This window comes from Corticium candelabrum, chromosome 7 (assembly GCF_963422355.1).
Source record: "Corticium candelabrum chromosome 7, ooCorCand1.1, whole genome shotgun sequence".
NCBI lineage: Eukaryota > Metazoa > Porifera > Homoscleromorpha > Homosclerophorida > Plakinidae > Corticium > Corticium candelabrum.
This window is the reverse complement of record NC_085091.1, coordinates 6423134-6445183: the sequence shown is the minus strand read 5'-3', so window position 1 is coordinate 6445183 and position 22050 is coordinate 6423134. Positions and strand designations below refer to the sequence as shown.

General features: G+C 45.2%; 3 protein-coding genes across 4 annotated transcripts in view; 1 reads left to right on the top strand and 2 right to left on the bottom strand.

The window, feature by feature from the left end:
* Positions 1-5317, bottom strand: part of LOC134181686 (RNA polymerase II subunit A C-terminal domain phosphatase SSU72-like) — a 7293-nt gene extending 1976 nt beyond the window's left edge. Inside the window, exons 1-3 of the mRNA XM_062648954.1 lie at positions 5087-5317; positions 2128-2271; positions 1925-2064 (exon numbers count right to left, since the gene is read on the bottom strand). Of these exons, the coding sequence (XP_062504938.1) occupies positions 1925-2064; positions 2128-2271; positions 5087-5160 (358 nt within the window). The 5' untranslated portion in view covers positions 5161-5317. The remainder of the gene's footprint in view (positions 1-1924; positions 2065-2127; positions 2272-5086) is intronic.
* Positions 5318-5336: 19 nt separating this feature from the next.
* On the top strand, positions 5337-12867 carry LOC134181685 (integrin-linked kinase-associated serine/threonine phosphatase 2C-like). Its single transcript, XM_062648953.1, has 12 exons — positions 5337-5379; positions 5433-5603; positions 7657-7774; positions 7958-8064; positions 8459-8552; positions 8747-8834; positions 11690-11764; positions 11965-12008; positions 12075-12194; positions 12264-12345; positions 12397-12430; positions 12722-12867. Exons 1-12 carry the CDS (start codon positions 5346-5348, stop codon positions 12865-12867), a joined length of 1113 nt encoding a protein of 370 aa, XP_062504937.1. The 5' UTR covers positions 5337-5345.
* Positions 12868-12953: 86 nt separating this feature from the next.
* LOC134181684 (pre-mRNA 3' end processing protein WDR33-like) lies at positions 12954-19579 on the bottom strand. 2 transcript variants are annotated; one of them, XM_062648951.1, is made up of 11 exons: positions 19335-19579; positions 19189-19257; positions 17741-17845; positions 17588-17683; positions 17379-17530; positions 16367-16464; positions 16180-16306; positions 15743-15894; positions 15604-15682; positions 15353-15540; positions 12954-15290 (listed from the first exon to the last, which is right to left on the bottom strand). In XM_062648951.1, the coding sequence occupies exons 1-11, from the start codon at positions 19551-19553 to the stop codon at positions 12970-12972; spliced, it is 3606 nt and encodes a 1201-aa protein (XP_062504935.1). In that variant the 5' UTR covers positions 19554-19579; the 3' UTR covers positions 12954-12969. The 2 variants fall into 2 exon arrangements, with proteins under 2 accessions (XP_062504935.1, XP_062504934.1); XM_062648950.1 differs by having other exon boundaries at positions 15604-15894.
* Between the last annotated feature and the right edge of the window lie 2471 nt (positions 19580-22050).

The following is a 22050-nucleotide window of genomic DNA, read 5'->3' as shown; positions in this document are numbered from 1 at the left end:
TATAAGTCTAGCAGAAGTTTCTGAGCAATTTGACTCATACCAAGCTCACGATGGCCAAGACACGGAACTACACCAAGGCGGAGAGGATCAGGATCCAGGTGCTGCATGAGGAGGGTCTCAGCTGTCGCCAGATTGCTCGCAGGGTTCGTAAATCTCCTGCTGGCATTGCAGCCTTGCTCCAGAAACTCCGTCAAACCGGTAGTGTGAGAGACAGGTGCCGCACTGGACGGTCACGGGTCACCACTGCTCGAGACGACAGGAACCTGTGCAGGATGAGCTTGCGAGACAGGAAGAAAACAGCAGTAAAATTGCACCAACAATGGACTAATGGTGGTGCTGTGACTGCTTCCGTCAGGACAACTTGCAGAAGGTTGCTAGACCATGGTCTGAGGTCATGCAAGGCCCGAAAGAAACCACTCATCAAACCTAACCAGAAGAGGAAGAGGCTGGCTTGGGCTCATAGGCACAAAAAATGGACTCAGACAGTGGAACCGTGTGCTATGGTCTGACGAATCCAGTTTCCAGTTGTTCGCAACTCCAGGGAATGTGAGGGTACGAAGAAGGCCTGGAGAAGAGTGGAACAAAGACTGCATCGTTCCCACAGTGAAACATGGCTCAGGATCCGTTATGGTCTGGGGGTGCATGTCAAGTTCTGGAGTTGGAAGGCTGACTGTCTGTGACGGAACAATCAACTCTGAGAAGTATCAGGCTATTCTCCATGATACAATGTTACCTGCAGCTCGTGAGATGTCCCGGATTGGCCAGAACTACACATTCCAGCAGGATAATGCTCCATGCCACACCTCAGTCTCAACAAGACGATGGTTTCAGACCAACAATGTTCGGGTGATGGACTGGCCGCCGCAATCACCAGACATGAACCCAATTGAGAACCTGTGGGGCGACCTGAAAATAGCTGCCCGATGTCACCAGCCGACCAGCAAGGCCCAGCTGAAGGCTGTACTCCAGGACGAGTGGCAGAGGATAGCTCCTGAGAGGTGCCAGAACCTGGTGAACAGCATGCCGACAAAGATATCAGCTCTGATCCGTGCCAAGGAACTGTGTACAAAATAGTAGCAATTATTGCTGTGATATTGCTAATTTGTTGCTGTTATTCCTATCTCAAATGATGTCTTTTCCTACGTTACATGTTACTCCATATATTTAATGATACTGTTTTGTTAGTTTTGGGCATAATTGACATTTTATAATAAAAATATTGTTATCTCAAATTAGAATTGTTATATTGGATTTATTACTGAGCTATAACTGCTTTTCTAACCAAATATGACCAATTTACATAAAACATGACATGTGTCCGACAACTTTTGGCCACAGCTGTACATTGAGTTGTTAAAGAATTTCAAATGTAGAATGTTAGTCACACACAACAACCAAACAAATATCCAAAATAACCTAATTTCATTTCAAGATTAAACCAGACAAACAGTTATATACACTAATAATATAATTAGATTAGTATGCTGTGGGGTATTGGTAAAATTGTATAAACAGTCGCCAGGATCAATAAACGCCTAGCATAAACCATAGTAAGTTTAGATCGTGTGTGTGTGTGTGTGTGTGTGTGTGTGTGTGTGTGTGTGTGTGTGTGTGTCTGTGTCTGTGTCTGTGTGTGTCTGTGTGTGTGTGTGTGTGTGTGTGTGTGTGTGTGTGTGTGTGTCTGTGTGTGTGTGTGTGTGTGTGTGTGTGTGTGTGTGTGTGTCTGTGTGTCTGTGTGTGTGTGTGTGTGTCTGTGTGTGTGTGTGTGTCTGTGTGTGTCTGTGTGTGTGTGTGTGTGTCTGTGTGTGTGTGTGTGTGTGTGTGTGTGTGTGTGTCTGTGTGTGTGTGTCTGTGTGTGTGTGTGTACTATAGATAATCAAAATACAACAACAGCATAACTAAAAACCACATAAACTTATGTTACCTTCAACCACTTGGTCATAGACTCTTTCCTCACACGTCACAATCAAATTAAAAACAGTCGGACTATCCTGAAATCTCTCCGGCTTCAACTTGATTCTCTTGTTTCTTTCCAACATGTGAAGCATCCCATTCTGAGTGTAACTACAACACAAATAACGAGACATCAAGACTACTTTCACACATCAAAAATGGATCGTTCCATACAGAATTTTGTCTTTCTCAACAAGATCCTGAAACATGTCTTCGTATGTTGCATCAAACGAGTAGATATTGGGTTGTGTGGCCGACGGACCAGGAATCTTGACATGACCATTGGTCCCAAACGACTGGACGTTAAATCCTTTCTTACTGCAAACAAAGACGACACTATGAGAAAGACGATGCCAGACGAATTATCAAATACAATTTAGAGTTCTGTTCAAGATTTGAGAATAAAGTGGCAGTGCTGGTAGTTGTAAGACCTGCCCCTTACTGCAACATACACTCAGATATCCAGACCTTATAATAAGATTTAAAACTGTGGGTTAAACTGCAAATTTAAATAATTACTGAAGCCTTTTGTCTCAAGACGAAACAGAACAGTCATTACAGCCTGAGACATCTTCCATGTTCATTTGTGCGTGCATGCGTGCGCGCGCGCGCACACACACACACACACACACACACTAATGCCACCTGCTTGCTGTATATGTAAGTACAGAGTACATTAGAACACATGCAAACAGGCTCGGGCAAACGGCTACGATTCCTCAGCATGGAGCAGTACCAGGCTACCACGCTTTAGTGCGAGCCCTGCACTTATTCACTACTCGTTTGGCTAACACATCAATTTACAACACCACAGTACCAGTACACTGCCGTTGTCTCCCATTGCCAGAACACTCCCCTGTCACTATCTGTTTGGTAGAAGACATCTTCCTGCTGCTGGATAAATAGCAAGAGGCAAGCAGTCTGGCTATGTGACGTCTCCTGACCAAACAGGTAACAAAAGGCAAGTGGTCTGGCAATTTAAACCTACAGTAAAACCTGGACATTTCAATCATCCAGGGGTGTCCCTCTGGCACTATGGCACTGCATGTAGAGCCAAGACCAATTTTGAAGCGTCAAAGTAGTGCCAAGATTGTAGTAAAATGCTTTGGCACGCCCATTGCTGATTCTAGTGTGCAATATAGTTATGTCACTATGTCAAACCAAGGAACAATTGACTCCTACTGGCCAAGCAAAAGTACTCTCTGTTCGTGTTGACTTCGCGCTTTGAAAATCTGTAATAACTTCTGCACACTAGGGCAGACAGTGACAATGTTGGTCTCATTCAAAACCGCAAGTTCCTGGATTTTCTATAGGTAGGGTAACGACAGCGTATGTATTACACAGGCGGTTTTATAAGACTTTTGCATATCAAGAGTCGTTAGGGTTCTTAGCTTAGTAAGAAGGTATGGTCTTACAACAAGAATGCTTCTAATAGAGGAAGTAGCCAATTAGCTAGGTCACTAAATGGTCCACTGCCTTGACATCAACTCACAGTTGCTCTCGTTTCGCGAGTAGTTGCTTGATATTTCTGACTCCTCTTCTCGTTCTGTTTTGTCTTGATAGCCTGCGACTTTCCCTACTGTTACCTGACATCTTTGTATTGTAATATGACCTCTAAATTGTACAGTTAATGGGATATTAACATCTGAGTGTGGTAAACAAATACAGCTGCATCATTAGTCACTTCCGAGCGCAAGGTCAACGCAAACAGAGAGTGGGTCTGGTGACTCTGGTCCTGAGATGCAGACAGTGGCTGTCATACTTTACCAGTCATACATACATACTTTACCAGTATGTGTGGGAGTGAGTGTACAGTCCATTGAGTCAAGGTACGCCTTTTTGAAATCGCCAAGTACGTTTTTGGAGCGCCAACCCATTGCAGACTTGTGCACCCCTGTAATCCAGACAAATATATTTCCGTCCAAAAGCACATGTCGTTGAGTCTCACACGTTTCCCACGTGACATCATTCCCATGGAAACCTGTAAACCTAATCCAAAATTGGAGCCATACAGGACGTTTTACATGTAATCAGAGTTCTAGCCAAAGGCAGGAATGCCGGCTGGAGGGCTTAGACTATGATTGCAGATCTCATGCAAACTATGGTTATGTACAGCAAAGTCATCAGTAGAGGTATTTCTTTCTAAAGAAGACTGTAGACAAAGGAATGTGTACCATGCTTCAGTGTTAGCACAAAGCTACTAAATATTGCACTGCAGATGCCTTGGCACAATGCAATGTACTGGACGGTCGTGTTGAAAAGCCGAACCAAGTAGATAATGAGAAAGGTCAGGGTCCAGGAATGTTCTTTAAATCTTTACTGTTAATTGTATTAACATTAACACAAAGGGTGTCAGGTCTACAGCACATTGCAAAAATCAAGAGTACAAAGTATGGCGTGCTATCAATGCCAAACATTTGCTGCAGCACTAATACTCAGCACTGCTACTCAGCACTAATATAATGAGAAAGAACATTGTGTATAATGCATTATGCATAAGGCTTTGTATATAATCAGGGTTCTAGCCAGGACTTTGCGGCAACCGTCACCAGTTGCAATAAAAACCACACGCACAAATACTTTATTGACCACGCCCACAAATACTTTAATGGCCAAGCCCATAAATACTCAACACCGCAAATATGCAACTCTGATAGCATGCCATACCAAAGACTGTAATACTGACAATGGCCTAATGTTTAATTAGATCACACCTTTAGTGAAATAGTGTAAAGACCATTAGTGGTTAGAGACGCCTGAATCAACAGGAAATGATACTAATTTAAAGATTATTATTAAATCATATGCTACAGTGGGTATGGTCAGTGGGCGTGGTCAGTACTGACTGATAGCTTGCCGGTTGTCACAATTTTCTGGCTAGAACTCTGCTGATCATTAAATGTGTAAACATGTTGAGTGGTTGTTGACTGAATAGTGTATATTAATTAATTAAATCAGTGCTCATTATAACCAATAGACCGCAACACTTTCCTAACCCTCACAACTATTGACCTCTCGTTTGTAGGTTACCATCAACTTCCTGACAGCTTACCGAACCCAAACATCCGGGAGTTACATCGGCATGACTGTCATTCATCGATCAGCGAAGCGTGAAAATCTCACAAAATCCTACCTCAAAAACTTGTGCGCCTCCATGCTTCGATTCTGATTGCTCGAACAGACAACAGCGATTTTCAGAGTCGACATCTTCTCGTCAATCGGTCCCAGTCCAGGATATTCCGCACGCTCACGAACGCCAACAAACAAGTCTGAAGAAAGTCACTCCAGGTCAATACCACACCAGCAAATCAGTCTAGACAGCATCACACAATCTCTGCATATGACATCGAGTGTGACAAGTTACGCATGCGCAATCAATGTGATCCATAGAGATGGATCTATTCGATGATTTGCCTCCTCCTGCGGGTGAGCTCAATACATGGCGTTTGTCATTAGTTAATACAAGGTTTCTTTGTTAGATAACGTTGGGAAGAGTCTGTTTGACGATCTGCCACAGCCTGCAGAAGTGAAGGAGAAAAAGAGAGAGAAAACGATTGGAGAATTAGAGAATGAACGTCAGGATTATGAGCGAGAGAAAGAGGTGGAAGTAAACGGGGAATCCGCTGCGAAGAGGAAAAAAGTGGAAGAGGGTATGGAGGATTAATTGAGAATGATGTGTTGCTGCATGTGTGTGGGCGTGTGAGCATGTTTTGTCTGGTTGTCTGTCTTGCCTGTCTATGTCTTTCTGTATGTTTTGGTTTTTGCCTGTGTCCGTTTTGTTTCTGTTTTTCTGTCTGTCTGTCTGTCTGTCTGTCTGTCTGTCTGTCTGTTGGACGTGAGCATGGCTCACCCTTGGAGCAAAGACATCCTAAATAGAGCATCTAAAGAGGCAGGCTATGCAGCTGAGAGGCGTGAGATGAGAAAGAAAAGCAAATACAAAGCTCTGTCAGTTCAGGATGGCACAACACTTAACTTAGTTCCTCTGGTCTTTGAACACTTTGGGTTCTGTGGTCAGGAGGCTGATAACTTCCTGAACTCACTCTCAAAGAAATCAAAAGATTCGGAAGGCAGAAGTAATGAAGCCAACTTCAGGACGAGATGGTGTAGGCAGATTTCTATAATTATCCAGAGATGTAATGCTAGAGTTATATTAAAGAAGATAAGTAGAATGCATGTAGGTAAGATAGATGATTATTTCTTTGATGTAGTTATTCAGCACTATGTTTATTAGGATAATAGCTATGACTTCAGACATTTCAGTAGTTTCTGTTAATGCTTTGGATACTTTCATTTTTGCTATTGCTACATTTACAGTTTGGGAGAGGATAAAACAATCTGTGTGTCTGTCTGTCAATACATATATTGAACTGTTATACACCATCTAAGCAAAGCAATTAAATACTACCTAAGCCAATAGGGTGTGTCTGTCTGTCTGTCTGTCTTTCTGTCTGTCTGTCTGTCTTTCTGTCTGTCTGTCTGTCTGTCTGTCTGCCTGCCTTTCATTTTTCAACATCAATACTACCATACAGTAAATATCATTAAAAGGTACCACAGCTAAATAGTGAGTTCTCTACCCATAGGTTGATTTACACAAGCCACATTAATGGAAACAAAGTTGTAGTGAATAAGTATCTCTATTACATTCAATGTTCTTCATTTGACGGCTAATCTTTGACAAAACTTTAGCATTACATGATTGCAGAGCAACTGATAAGCATCGCCTCCAATAATTCTTGAACTGGCTTCCATTTTCCTTACCAGATTTGTCAACCAATTACTCAGACAGTTGATGAAGATACTTGTGGGCTTCCCAGCCCAACGCCCAAAGTGTTCCAGTACTAAGGGAATGGTTTTTGCTTGTCCTCCTGCTGCTAGTATCTTGTCCTTATACTTCTTCTCTTTCAATTCTTCTCTGGCTTGTCCTGCAAACCTATCTTGCTCTGCTGCTTTTTCAATTATGCCTTGATTCCAAGGTTCAGCCAGTGAAATATTAAGATCATACGATGTTCCAATGCAAGCATCAAAAACTGAAATGTCTGGTCGGTTATTGTTGTTAGCATAACGATCTCTTAACTCAATATGATGAGGGATTGAAAGGGTTTTTAAACAATCAGCACAGACACGAGTAATGTGGTTGTGTGACCAAACAGGGCCACCCCTGTTTTGCAAGTAAGAAGGTGAAAACCATGTTCCTCAAGCCTTTGACCACATTCACACTGCCTCAAATGAGACTACAGTGGCCTACCACACCCCAACCTCACACATGTTGCCAAACGGTAATCACAATAACTAAGTGCAACCTTTTTGAAAGTGGGAATAGCATCCAACCATGCCCCTGCTCCCCTCCCTTGCAGAGATCTCAGACGAGCCTCTGTCTGCCTGTCTGTCTGTCTCTGTGATTGTTTGTTTTGTTTATGTATTGGTTAGTTGGTTGGTTGTTGGTCTGTTTGTCGGCGTGTTTGCATGTCTATCTGTGTATCATGACTATATTGCACATCTAGATCTATCGCAACAATCATACATACAACTCAATTCAGCTACTTTTGTCTGTCTGTCTTTAACTGTTTGCGGGCATTTTACCTTTCTGTATTTTGTTTGTCTCTGTTCTCACCTGAAATGTACATTGGTAGAATCAATATTATTCGCACAGTTGAAAATGACTTCATGATATCATGTAACCTGTAATGTTTCATTTGCTTACAGTACGATATCGCCTGGTTGGTGCAGTTGGTGAGAGACGTGGTGAAAGAGAAGATATGCAGGACTCTCACCAGATGAGGGAGAGATTTACAGATTCATTTATCGACCTATCGAGCAGCATGTAAGATGCTTGTGTGTGAAAACTAGTACATGTACTGGAAGCTAATTGTCATGCATGTCAATCCTTGGTAATGTGTGCATGTGCGTGTGTGTGTGTGTGTGTGTGTGTGTGTGTGTGTGTGTGTGTGTGTGTGTGTGAGTGCATATGTGCATGTGTATGCATGCACCACTTTTTGCTTTTTAGAACTCGGATCGGTTATTACGGACTATTTGATGGACATGCTGGTTCCAGAGCGTCACGTTTCGCTGCCGATAAACTGCATGAACACATTGTGGCCAAGTTTCCTAAAGGTTGACCTGAAGTGGAAAGTTAGCTCTTGGTTAGTCTTAATCAGTCTCCTCTCAATCACCAGTCTTAACATTTTTTCTCAGAAATCAAAATTCAAGCATAAATCCTACGTCTACCTCAGGCAAACTCTTAACCTCATTCATTCATTGATCTCATTTACTAATTTATATTATAAATTTTTTCTTCAAAATAGCTGACTGATCTCTAGGTTACCATGACAACAGTAACAAGGGTTTACACTACCCATAACTGTGGATAGAGTGCATGCAGTCTGTAGTCGTTGTGATTGACAGGAGACTGATAGTTTACTGTAGACTTGAATTGTAGAGACTACTACTTTATTTCATTGCTTGAGTTTGTAATGCATGTAGTGCAACTGTTTGTCATACTCTGTAGGCGAAATAACAAATCTAGATAGAGAAGTTAAGAAGTGTCTAGTGGATGCATTCAGGACGACCGACGATGAGTTTCTTGCTAAAGCCACAGCAGCGTATGACTGCATGCATTGTAGTGCAGTCTAGCCTCATCCCCAGACTCACATGAGCTTGGCAGTGTCCGGTTCCCGTATGACACAGGGAGGTTGAAAGTGTCTTACGGGAACTGGACACTGCCAAGCTCATGTGAATCTGGGGACGAGGCTGGTGCAGTCTGTGTTCGAGCTTTGCAAATGTTTGAATAATGTAGGAGTCCGACTTGGAAGGATGGATGTACGGCTGTTGTGTTGCTGTTGGTGAATGACACTGTTTATGTAGTGAACCTTGGTGATAGCAAAGTATGATATGCATTTTCAAATTTATTATTACATTTATTATTATTATTTATTATAACAATTATCATAATGTCATTTATTGATTAAAATGAATTGATGCTTAATTAATTTTATTTATTATGTATTACTATTTGTTTATAATATTTATTACTTATTATTAATTATGATTATTTAATTATTTTTTGTATTGTATATTTATTAGTACCGTCGTCCTCAACCAGATCAGGCTGGTTCATAAAGTCTCTTGTAAGCATGGGGGGGGACCCTGCGTCAGAGGTCCTTAGACCGTCTAGACAGAAGACATGACTTTACCTAGGATCCAACTGGATCCAAGAAGCACTGCTTTCTGTGAGTGCTGAAGGTTGTGATGACCTGGAATAATGTCCAGCCACCGTGCAATACCTGTGTGCACTGTGACCAATGCTCCCAACACTGGAACAACCAGTGGTCCAACACTGCCACATGCGGCTTACCTCCACCCACGAGTCACTGCATTTCATCAACTTCTCGGCATGTTTTCAGGCGATGTTACCATGAGCAGGACAGTTGATATCAATAAGAAGACAAGTGTTTGTTTCTTATTTCTGAAACAGATGTCAGGACGAGTGGCACCGATCGTCCTAGCTGTAGGGTTGGCTGTATCCCATATCATAGTGATGTCGTCCCTTTCCACAAGCCTATCAGGATGATGCCGGTACCATCTGCTCTCCACTGGAACCCCAAAATGACCGACAAGTGTCCCAGTGGATAATGGAGGCCACCTGAGTGTGTCAATCAGTGTAGTCCATCGGTGCCAAGGCCCTACAGCCTGCCACAATGTGGTCAACTCTTTCCAGGTATATACTGCACAAGCGGCAAGTGGGACTGACATCTCAATGCAGAATGTTGCACTCATAACACCGAGTCCGAAGAGCTTGGTCTTGAGCAGCAACAACCAATCCCTCAGTTGCAGCAGGAAGATTCGATGACTTCAGCCATCTGTAGGTCTCTTTCATGTACACAGGTGGTTTCTCAGTGAGACTGCGATACTGACCGTCATAGGTTTTCTGCTGCACGTACGGAAATGTTTCGCATCTGTCTGAGTTGCTGTCTCGAAGACACCATCAGACAGGATGGTCCCACTTTCATGCAGGCTCTGCAACTTGTTGTCCCTTAGAGAGACTCCCCTGCAGCTGTGCAGTAAACTGACGGGCCATGCGTTGGATCAAATGAGGACCTCCTAGCATCACACTCCTGTACCATTTGCATGAAGAGATCGGAACTGTTACGAAGGTAACAGTCCAACCCACAATCGATCTGTCGTAACCCTCGACCGCCCTCGGTGCACGGAGCGTACAGCAGGTCAACGTCTGCTGCAGGACGGTCGAAACCGTGCATAGAGAGAAGTTTCCTTGTCTGTCAATCAAGCTGCTGCAGGTCTGTGGTCCTCCAATGAATGACATCAGAACCGTAAAGCGAGAATCGGCAGTGCAAACCCGTTGATGGCCAGAATCTTCTTCCGACCATACAACTTTGTCCGGAGAACCATCTCTACGAAAGCACTCACGACGGAGCGTCTCCCGCATAGTGCTGTGCTGGATACCGTTACTCTCATCCACACTCAAATACTTGTAGACTTGACCCGGTTCCAGACAGCTGATGGTGTCCGTTTTTCCTACCGTCATCCCAGAATTGTGTCCATAGAGCTTGCCCAGCACACTTGTCCAGACCAAACTTCATCTGGATGTCATCAGAGAAGGTACGAACCGTGCGCAACAACCCTTTCAACTGATCAGGAGTTCTGCCGTACAGCTTCGGATCGTCCATGTAAAGTAGATGAGTGACAAGCTGACGTTTGGCAGTCTCACCACGCCCAGTGCTCAGCCAATAGCCGTAACCAGTTCTGTGTAACTCCTCGCGGAGAGGATTAAGAGCCATACAGAAGAGAAGAGGAGATAGTGAATCACCTTGAAAAATACCTCGCCTGATCTGCATAAGCCTCGTCTTGATGGCCCCGTTCCCGTAGGAAAGTACCTTCGATGTCTTCCAACTCTTCATCGCACGTGACGGGATCCTGCACAAGACTGCATGGACTAATCTTATGCAGCTGAAGACATCGGAGTAACCAGCTGTGTGGCACGCTGTCATAGGCTTTCTAGTAGTCCACCCAAGCCATGCTCAAGCTCCTGTGCCTGGTCTTACAGTTGTTGCGATCGGTAAGCAGTTTGTTAATCAACAGCTGGTCCTTTGCACCAAAGGAACCCTGCTGACAACCATTCTGCTTCGATGTCACGAGGTTTCCCTCAGCCAAATGCCTTGCAATCCTCTGTGTGACGACTGAGGTGAGGGTCTTGTACAAAACAGAGAAACACGTGGCCTGGTCAGTCTTGTCGTTCTTAGGTATCAAGGTGGTTGTTTCCTGAGATAACCAGTCAGGCACAGAGTCCGGATACTGAAACAGGAGGTTGTAGTTACGAGTCAATTCATCGCGAAGACACGTGACGATGCGCTTGACCCAGAAACCGTAAACTTGATCTGGTCTAGGAGACTTCCATATTATTTATTCATTATTTAATATTATTGTTATTTATGTAAAATGATTATTTATTGGTACCATTTATTTATTATTAGTGTTATTTATTGGTACTATTTATTTATTATTAGTGTTATTTATTGGTACTATTTATTTATTATTAGTGTTATTTATTGGTACTATTTATTTATTATTACTTAGTAGTTAATTAATCATTATTGTTATTTATTATTATTTTAACATTAATTAATATGCTTTGGATCATAATGCATACAGAATTCTTAGTGTACCTGCTGTTGCTTTACACTGATAGGTGCATGTCATCTGTACTGTACCTTTTCTTTAGGCTCTCTTGTGCAAAGAGAATGGCGACGGTACAACGACCGTCAAACGACTAACAAAGGACCACAATCCTGTGCTGGTCGGTGTAGTTGGATATCTCACTGCAAGCTCCTAGCCTTGACCTCCCAGACACTTGTCCAATTTAATCGGCGCTACACGGGTCTGGGAGGCCGAGGCTAGAAGGCCCTAGGGTCCAGCCTCGTCGGCGGGGAGAGCAGGACCCTCTAGCCTAAACAATCGCTTGTGAATTCACATAATTGTTATGTTCTTCTTATTCAGTATGAAGAGAGAATGCGCATTCAGAAAGCCGGAGGGCTAGTGCGGTGAGGTCAACACTCCGAATCTGCCGTCTTTTATATATTACACAATGTCCTTCGTCTAAACCCTAGAGATGGCCGAGTTATGGGCGTCATCGAAGTTTCACGCTCAATCGGCGATGGCCGTTTCAAACACTGCGGGGTCACGTGCGTACCCGATGTGTCAAAGTTTGATATCACAACTAACGACAGGTAACCGCGGGTCACCTTGCACGCAGTCATTATCATTCGCCGGTTTGTTTAATTCGGAGTTTGTTGAAGGTTTATTTTGATAGCGTGCGACGGACTCTTCAAAGCTTTCAGTGCTGATGCGGCCGTCAAGCGAGTATGCGAGTTACTAAAGGTGAGATTACAGCACTCGGCGCTTGTCAGATGGTGTAAGGGTTTCTTTTAGGATCCGGACCTCAGTCTGCCTTCACACATGAAAAGTAAGGCAATTGTATGTTTGAATCTGTACATATAGTACAGGCTCATAGCTGCGGCAGCTATGTAAGAGACTCAGTAGAGCTAAACACACAGCACAATGGAAAACAATACCATATGTTTGTGTATACGGGACACGCTGTACTACTTCAATTCAAGGTGTGCTCGACTGTTTTATTTTTCTAAACAATTATACAGTTTTTGTCATTGTGCGGTGTGTTCATTAGTCTCTTACAAGGCAGTAAGTGAGTTGTGTTTCCTTAATTGTTTACAAACGGTTGAATGTGTTGTCACAGGCGAGGACTACCAGTCAGAAGATGAGAGAGCTGCAAGACACGAGGCCGTTTGCCATATCCTGGCCGAAGAAGCTGTGAGAAAGTTCAGTGCCGACAATGTGTCGGTCATGTTAGTTGACATACGTGAAAAACAACGCATAGAATGACATACAGAGACTAATCCAAGTACATGCATGTAGTTACCATATATACGGAACTGATTCGGCTTAAAGGGTTGGAAGACGAACGAGCTGTGCCTAAGTTGCATGTCAACTGAACCCTTGTTTTTCAAGTGGATTAAACGGTCCTTGCTGACCGGCATTACCGGTCTCTGGTACAGGTGTGTCACCCTTCTGTTCTTCCTCCCAACGCCGTTTTCTGTCTCTAGACTTTCCCCTGCTGTCTTGTCCGTAATCCATACCACTCGGTCTTTCCCTTTCTCGTTGCCTTTCGCCATCAAGCTGCCGCTCTCGTTCCCACTCGCTTCCGCGTTCGTGGTAGCCGCCATCTCGCTCCCACTCTCTTTCCCTCTCCCGATATTCGAATCGTCCTCTTCCGTCCTCACTGGGTCCCTCTCTACCACGCCAAGTCTGTCGCTCCGGTCTATCTCGGGGATCTCGAGGGTTCCCCACTAGAGCATTTCGTGGATAAAACCCCATCTGCTGTCCAGTTCGTGGATCACCAGCAAAGCCTGACTGTGACTGTGGCTGAAAAGGGTATCCCGGATCAACTTGAGTATCCATAGGCCAAGGGTGGCCCCTGGATCTATCTTCAGGGGGTGTAAACTGGCGACGTTGATCTCGATCATTTGTATGGCCAGAACTAACAGGATAACCCCTAGGAGGGCCTGCCATGCCCGACATCATTGGGCCCGTCTGGGATAAACTGGGTGGCACATTGCGATGCTGTCCAGACATTGGTTGTTGATTAGCCATACTGCTTCTTATCTCCTGGCTTGGAATGAGGGGCTCGCGAGATGCTATCGGCTGCTGCACGTGCAGCAGCGGTTCTCGACGAGGAATTCGTTCTCCACCGGGCATGGGCTCGCGACCTTGTGGACGTTCCATGCTACTTCGCCGCGCTTCAGGTTTCTTCCCTTGCGTGGCTATGCGCGGATCTGGATGCCGCATAGGTTCTTGACCTGAGAGTAGAGGCTCTGGCCGTGCCACTTGTTCCCTACCAGGTACCGGTTCTCTTCCAGGACCTTGATCTCTACCAGACATTGGTTCTCGACCAAACAGCTCTCGACCAGGAATTGGTTCCCTGCCAGGTATCGGTCCTCGAGCAGGCATGGGTTGTCGACCAGCCATCGCCTCTCTACCACCAGACATCAGCTCTCTACTAGGCATTGGCTCTCTATCTCGACCAGGCATCAACTCTCTGTCTCTTCCAGGCATCAACTCTCTATCTCTGCCTGGCATCAACTCTCTGTCTCTACCAGGAATTGGCTCTCTACCAGGAATTGGCTCTCTACCAGGCATAGGCTCTCTACCAGGCATTGGTTCTCTACCAGGCGTAGGCTCTCTACCAGTCATTGGTTCCCTACCAGGCATTGGTTCTCTACCAGGCATTGATTCTCGACCACCAGGCATTGGCTCTCTGCCGTGCATCATCGGCTCCCTGCTGTGCATTGGCTCTCTGCCGTGCATCATCGGCTCCCTGCTGTGCATTGGCTCTCGACTAAACTGGTGCCCTTCCATTCCTCTTTGTCTCACTTCCCTGTCCTCATCACCGTGAGGCGGTCTCATTCCATGGAACTCTCCAGGAGGACCAAACGGATACGGCCCTCTGTCATAAAATCCTCTTTCATGCCTATAGTCTGGCATGAGTGGAGGGCGTCGATCGGGAAGAATGTGAGCACCGTGTGTATGTCTGTGCGACATGAACTCGAGTCTGTCGGGTGGTTGACCATGATGGCGATCACCATGAAGATGAGAATCGCCTTGCTGACGCTCTCCTCCACCGGGACGCCTAAACTCGCGTCGTTCTCCCATAAAGTGTGCGTCAGTCGATGCCACGTTAGACATCACCTCTTCCTCCCGCGGATATCCCGCGCGGAAGCGACCCATTTCGTCGTCATCATTGAGACCGCGCATTTGCGCGCCCGACTGACGCGGTCCCGGACCTCCACTCATGGGGCCCACCAAATCAGGGGCCATACCGAGTAGAGGTGGCCTCCTACTAAATGGTGGTTGCTCCATACCTCTAGTGTCTTCAGGTGGCATGGAGGACGAATCACGTTCCCCACCGAACTCGAAGTCACGCACCCCCCTGCGTCTGGAAGACCGATCCTCTCTTGGAGACATGCTAGGCTCCGCGGGAGGCATAAAGTGGTCGTCCATGCGCAGATCCCGTCGATCCCGCGGATCCTTTTCTAACAATCGAGGCGGCGGAGGTTGAAAGAACGGCGGGAGTAGCGAGGCCGGTGAGTCTTTTCGTTTGCCTTCTTGCTTGGAGGCGCCTGTAAGACCGTCGTTGACCATCAGGAAAGGCGGAGGACTGGACAGGGGAGACAAGACACTGCCTGAGATGCCAGGGATCACTTCATCTTTAGCATCACCTGCATGATCAGCAGCCGAAGGAGCAACATCTAGATGGAAATGAATTGAGTATGTACACCAACATAGCCGTTGCTGCTTGTAAGTGTCTTACGTATGTCTGCGTCGTCGACACCTGCACTGCAACGGTCTTTCTGTTGGTCACCAGGACGGCTGCGTGTCCAGAACTTGCTTGTATGATCATTCGATCCGGAGCAGAGTATGTGACCGAGCGGGTGCCAAGCCAGACTCCACACCATCCCTTCGTGTGCGTTATCCATAGAGGCTATCTCTCTCTCACATCTACAAACGTGGAACTATGATGTAACATACTCAACACAAAACAATACTAAGACTACATCTTACCCTACTACCCAAAACATCATAGAACCATCGGACCCTCCACTAGCAAACAAAGATTCGTGGATAGGATGCCATGCCACAGCTTGAAAGCAAAACGTTATGATCATTGTCATTCCTGTGGTACTTTCTGTGATGACTGTACCTGTGGCTTCTTTCTTGTGACCTCGAAACGTTTGTAGTTCTTTCATCATTCGAATGTCGAAGACTTTCAGTAGGTGGTCTCGAGAGCCGGTCAACAACCAGTTGCCATTCATATTCCACTTGCATTCCATTACAGTGCTCTTGTGTCCATGCCTTTGAAGGAGAAATTTTAGTTTAGTAGGCTACTGATTACTAATCGTACTGCCAATCAATATGTATATACAACAGTAAAGCAAGCACTCTACAATCACAAAAATGCTAGCACAATGCAAGCACACAAACAAGACAAGTACCACATAAGTGTTCACGGACAGCCTAAACAAACAGAAGACACGCACAGTCACTCACACACACACACACACACACACACACACACACACACACACACACACACACACACACACAGTGACACATTGACACGAGTTGTGCCCAACTTACAATGTGGTGAGACTAGATCCCGTTTTGGGGTCCCACAGTTTCACTGGTTGTTGTGTGTCCTTGCTACCAGACGCAATCAAACCTCTCTGAGGATGCCAGTCTACACATTTAACATCAGAACCATGTCCTGAAAACACAAGACCAAATACAACACAACAATCACATCACCAAACAAAAAGACATTCACCTCTCATAACTCTTTCTTCATCCGACCTCAAAAAGTCCCAGACACGAACTGTCCCATCATCTGAACCAGTAGCAAACTTGGCATCCGTAGGACTGAAACTGAATGTAAATATGGATTAAGCTATAGTAAGTAAAGTTAGGAGGGGAACCTAATTAATACATCATGTCATGATAAACAAACTAAACTGTACCAGTCAAACCCAAACAGAAAGGGAGACATGTGATATCTACCATTCTTCAGGTAGAAGTTGCTGCCAAACCACATGTATGGATGCACGTGTGTGTGCCAGGTGATGCACATGTGCACACCCGCTTACCCACCCATCCACTCACCCACCCATCCACTCACCCACCCATCCACTCACCCGCCCATCCACTCAGCCGCCCATCCACTCAGCCGCCCATCCACTCACCCACCCATCCACTCACCCACCCATCCACTCGCCCACCCATCCACTCGCCCACCCATCCACTCGCCCACTCACCCACACACACACACACACACACAACATTGACAAACTATGATATGTACATTAACACCTCAAACACCACCTGCCAAAAAGCTCAGGAAGTGAACAAATGGGTTACAAGGTGAGAAATGCTGTGGTTTGTCACTGTTTATGCACAGGAAACATTGACAAATACATTGATCGTTTCTGCTATATTTCCATCTTTCAATGTGACATTTCTTTACTCTGCTGCATTAGGTATTCTGTAACAGTTTGTATAATGTTGGTGGGTGTACTTTGTCAGTAAATGTACTAAACAATTGTGGGCACGAAGTTCACAATTATGTTACTATCAGCAAAGTTGCCCCAAGCAATTCTTATAACTGTTAATTAGTTAAATATTGACAAAATATACTGTCAACCAATTTACTAAAGCAGACATTACAATATAATGTTGGCTCAATTCAATTGGTTGGCAGCAAATTTTGTAAATATTTGTAGATGTAGTACAACATTTGGCATGAGACGTACACCAGTAACAACAACAACATATAACAAAAGTACCTCGCTTCTCGTACCGCTTCTTTGTGTGCCTGAAACATGTGCACATTGTTCATATTGATTTGCCAGTATTTCACAAATCCACTGTGATCTGCTGTCACCAGCCACGTGTCCGTGTGACTCCATACCATCGTACGCACAGCAGAGTCATGAGCCTACATTAGATGACTACGGTTACAGAGAAAACACAAGAAAACAATAAAGCAAGACACTTGAAGAATAGTTTCAAAGTTGAATGTGAGGCCATTCCAAAGAGTGAACTCTCCACTTGAAGCTCCAGTCATAAGTCTCCGTCCTTCTGGTGTCCACTAATATAACGAAGATTTCAACTATCGTTAGAGAACTGATAAAAATGCTGCACCTACCGTTACACAAAAAATGGGACAGCGAAATTTGTTCGTTGACGTTCGAACAAACTTTGAAGTTACTGCATTCACCGGAACATCGAGAAGATTGAGAGGAGCCGTAAGCTAAAACAGAGTGCTGCAGTGAAAATGTAAATTGCACAATGGGCGGGCCAACACGAGAAGCACAAGTTGGACTCTTGAAGTTTGTGTGAGTGTGTGAACATGGGAAGAGCCGAGCCGAGCTGCACTGAAAAGGCACACGTCAACGTGCCGTACTAGCACAGCTCGGCTTGATTACAGTATGAATGGCAACCAACTGTAGTCTTGCATAGCCAGACCCTCACTCCACATCATACTCATGTAACCAAACTTTCTCACATCACTTAGCGTGAGCATTTCTGATATACACACAACCGTATATAGATAGCATGCCTAGCAAGAGAGCTTAGAGACACACACACACTAAGTAAGCTGGTTCGCTTTTTCTTAATGTCGTGTGAACGGAGGCTGGCTGGACTCACTGGCATGAGTTGGCTCGGCTCAGTTTCAAAAGAAGCAAGTGTGAAAGGCTAAAAGCCATTTGTGCAAACATCATGATGGTAGGCAAATGTAGTTTGACTTAAATTAACAAATACAACACATGTCTATAATTCATTATGTTAGAACAATGTCCACAGGCATACAATACACCATTACGTATGCACACCCACGCACGCATGTGCACACACGCATGCATGCACGTGCGCACACACACACACACACACACACACACACACACACACACACACACACAAATGGACAATGGACAAATGTTAAGCCCTCCACGTCTTTCGATGTCGACCCTGAGGTCAGTTGCGGAGATAGCTCCCCCTACCTCTAGAGACAGGGCCTCCATGTGCTACAATCCACCTGGAGCTTGGCCAGAGTCATCAAGGGGAACTGACAATGACACAGCTCTGGGACTGGAAACCAAGGCCCACACATACCCATCTGCTGCATGATGTTGCTGCCAAGCCAGCGGTCATGTCCACCCCAGTCAATGACCAGGTACTCATTTATACTCCTGAGTAGAGAGAAGCAAGTGTGGGTGAGTTTCTTGCTCAAGGAAACTGCGACAGTGTCACCTCCACCAGGGTCGAACCTTCAACCCTCATCACGAAATACAAGATCCTGGATGTCATCACCAATGTTCTACCATCTGCTCCACTGCCCCGCCCACCCCACCACACACATACACACACACACACACACACACACACACACACACACACACACACACACACACACACACACACACACACACACACGCCTCAGTCACCAATTCAACTCTTGTGCACAGTCTAAAACCACAGCCACTAATCACTTCACAACAGTTATTGTGACAACTAACATTCTAGCGCACGCTACCCTAACAAATATCCCTGTATCATGACCACCCAATACCTCAGTAACTAATAACTCTTTACCTCTCCATAATAACATATGTTCGGCTGCAGCGCTCGTCTATCTCTATGATCCCTCTGCCACACACGATCCTATATACAGCAATCACGTGACCCACACCATCATCCAAACCATACGAACCCCACACTGAAATAAACGACGTCCTCACCTCTAAACCACGAAGCACTGATGAGTTGTAGTCTATTGTCTTACGGTTGACAACTTTTCTTGTTCGTTTGTTGTCAGACATCATTGACTCATCAGCATCCATCATAGAAACATGTCCCTGCTGCTGTGCTGAAGGTGCAGAGCGATGAGGTAGAGATGTTTGATGTGGCGGATAGCGGCTACGCGGCCCACGAAATGGTGGCGGGCCTCCGTATGACATTGGTTGCGGATAGACGTCTGAAGTTGTTGCCGCCATTTTTAGGTAATGGCTCGCTGCGCCAGAACAGCAATTGTGTCGCTCGCGCGCAGCAAACACTAACACTATAGTTTGTGTGTGCGCGTGCCGTGTGTGCGTGTGTGCGCGCGCGCGCGCGCGCGTGTGTGTGTGTGTGTGTGTGTGTGTGTGTGTGTGTGTGTGTGTGTGTGTGTGTGTGTGTGTGTGTGTGTGTGTGTGTGGTGTTCCCAGATGTGTGATAGCGGCACCCGGAGCCCGTAGTTGCTTGCCATCAACAAGGACAGCGTACCTAGCAAACCAATCGGGAGTGAAAAGTGACAGCTCAAACATTATCAGATCAACTTGAACTCAAATTTCCAATTTTCTCGCTAACAGTCGGTTTCGAGTGGAGCTGCCGGGCACAAAGGAAAGGCTACCCTTCAAACCTACGAAACTCACCGTCTACCGGTTGTCCCGATTATCGGTAGGAACGTGTTTATTCGTGAAAGTGAGTGTACGGCCTGGACAATCGTATATTCACTCTAATTAATCTCGCCGTACGTCGTTCAAAATGGCGCAGTCGGTTTGCGGCAACCGCTTTCGTGACACTTATCACTTCAAGAAGTCCGACAAGTCGTCATCTCGAGGTTTTGTGGTCATCAAGAAAATAGCTTGTTGGAATGTGTTACGTGTTGCTAGTTTATTGCTTACAACACTAGCAGCTGTAACACAACTGAACAAGACTACGCGCTAACAACTGTGTCCGGCTTATATTACTAACTGGTAGAACACAACTACTCAGTATGACGTCACTCTACTGATGCCAAGCTATCTCGTTACATCTTCCCTTCTTTCGCAAAGAAAAAAACTCTGCTCCATGCCATGACATATAATTAACACTAGGTCATGTCATAGTCATTCATCCATGCTGGCTTGTGTATCCTTCCTCCTCATCTTGTCTCTGTGGTTTGTGTTGAGATGTTGAGTTGGGTCTACTCCTCTGTTGATCCTGTTCCTGTACTGGTGTTTCCATTGTTTGGGGTTGACTCTCTGATTGGGTTGGGATGTGTTAACTGGTGTTTCCATTGCTGATGGTGGATCATCGTCATCGACTCTGTGGTTCTCAGGTCTTGGTATGGTCAATTGTTCTCCTGTACCCCTGAGTTGTCTTCTATTTCTCCTGTATTTTCGTCCTCCCGACTCTACTAGATATGACCTTGGTCCTATTGACTTCAGACATTTGGCTTGTGACCACTCTATTTCACCTAGCCGATTTTCATTCCGAATGTGTTTCCTGGTTCAATAGGTGATAATGGTTTTGCCTTCTGATCACAGAACTTTGCCTGAGACTCTTTGCTTTTGTGCAGATTTCCTTTGACTTCTCCAGGTGGTACTGTTTCTGGTATCAACAATTTTTTTGACATTGGCAGTTGGATTTTAGTTCGGCGGCCAAATAGTCTTTGTGCTGGTGATGAGTGTATCTTTTCGGTTGGGGTGTTCCGAAAGTCTAGAAGGGCTAGATAAATGTCCGATTTAGCCTTTATCGCCTTCTTTGTTAGTGTTTTCCATGACTTCACACTGTTCTCCACCTTTCCGTTTGATTGTGGGTAGTGGGTTGATAACGTTGTATGCTAGAATTGCCATTCGTGCACGAATCTGGCAAACTCCTTGCTAGTGAATTGAGGACCATTGTCACTTCTGGGTTCATCTGGTATTCCATGACGTGCAAAACACCCTTTTAGCCTGTGGATTACGGTTGTACTACAGGTGTCTTGGAGCTTGTCCACTTAAAAAAAGTTGGAATAGTAATCCACAGCTATGACATAGTGTGTATCCTGGAGCTCAAAGAGATCAACTCCTATTTGAGACCATGGTCGAGCAGGGATCTTTTGTGGCAATAGGGGTTCCTGTTGTTGCTCCGGTTGGAAAGAACTGCATATGTCACATGTTGACACAAAGTCTCTCACAACAGTATTCATGTTTGGCCAGTATAGAGCTTCTCCGGCCATCCTCAAGTATCCTTCAGCTCCCAAATGAGAACTATGGATCCTCTTGATCACTTGGCTTCTCGATGTCCTTGGAATGATGATGCTATCTCCCTTGTACACTATACCATTCTGCACGGACAGTTCAAATCTACAGTTGAAATATGGATGGGTGGGTGTTGGAGCAATGCGCTTGGTTGCAGGGAATCCTGTTGATATCAACTGCACTACACTCTGAAGCTTCTCATCCTTGCTAGTGGCTTCTCTGAACTCATCTAGCTGTGTTTCTTCCTCGGGCCATCCTTCTGACATGCAGATCTCCTCCAATTGTAGGCAAAATTCACTCTGCTGGTTTGGTTCTTGCAAGAAGGCTCTGGAAATGTGTCAGCAATATAGAGTTCAGTGCCTTTCTTGAATGTTATCTGCAGGTCGTATCTTTAGAAGCGAAGTAACATTCGTTGTAGACGTTTAGGTACGTCTTCCATGCGCTTCTTTGCAATTAAATCCAACGGTTTGTG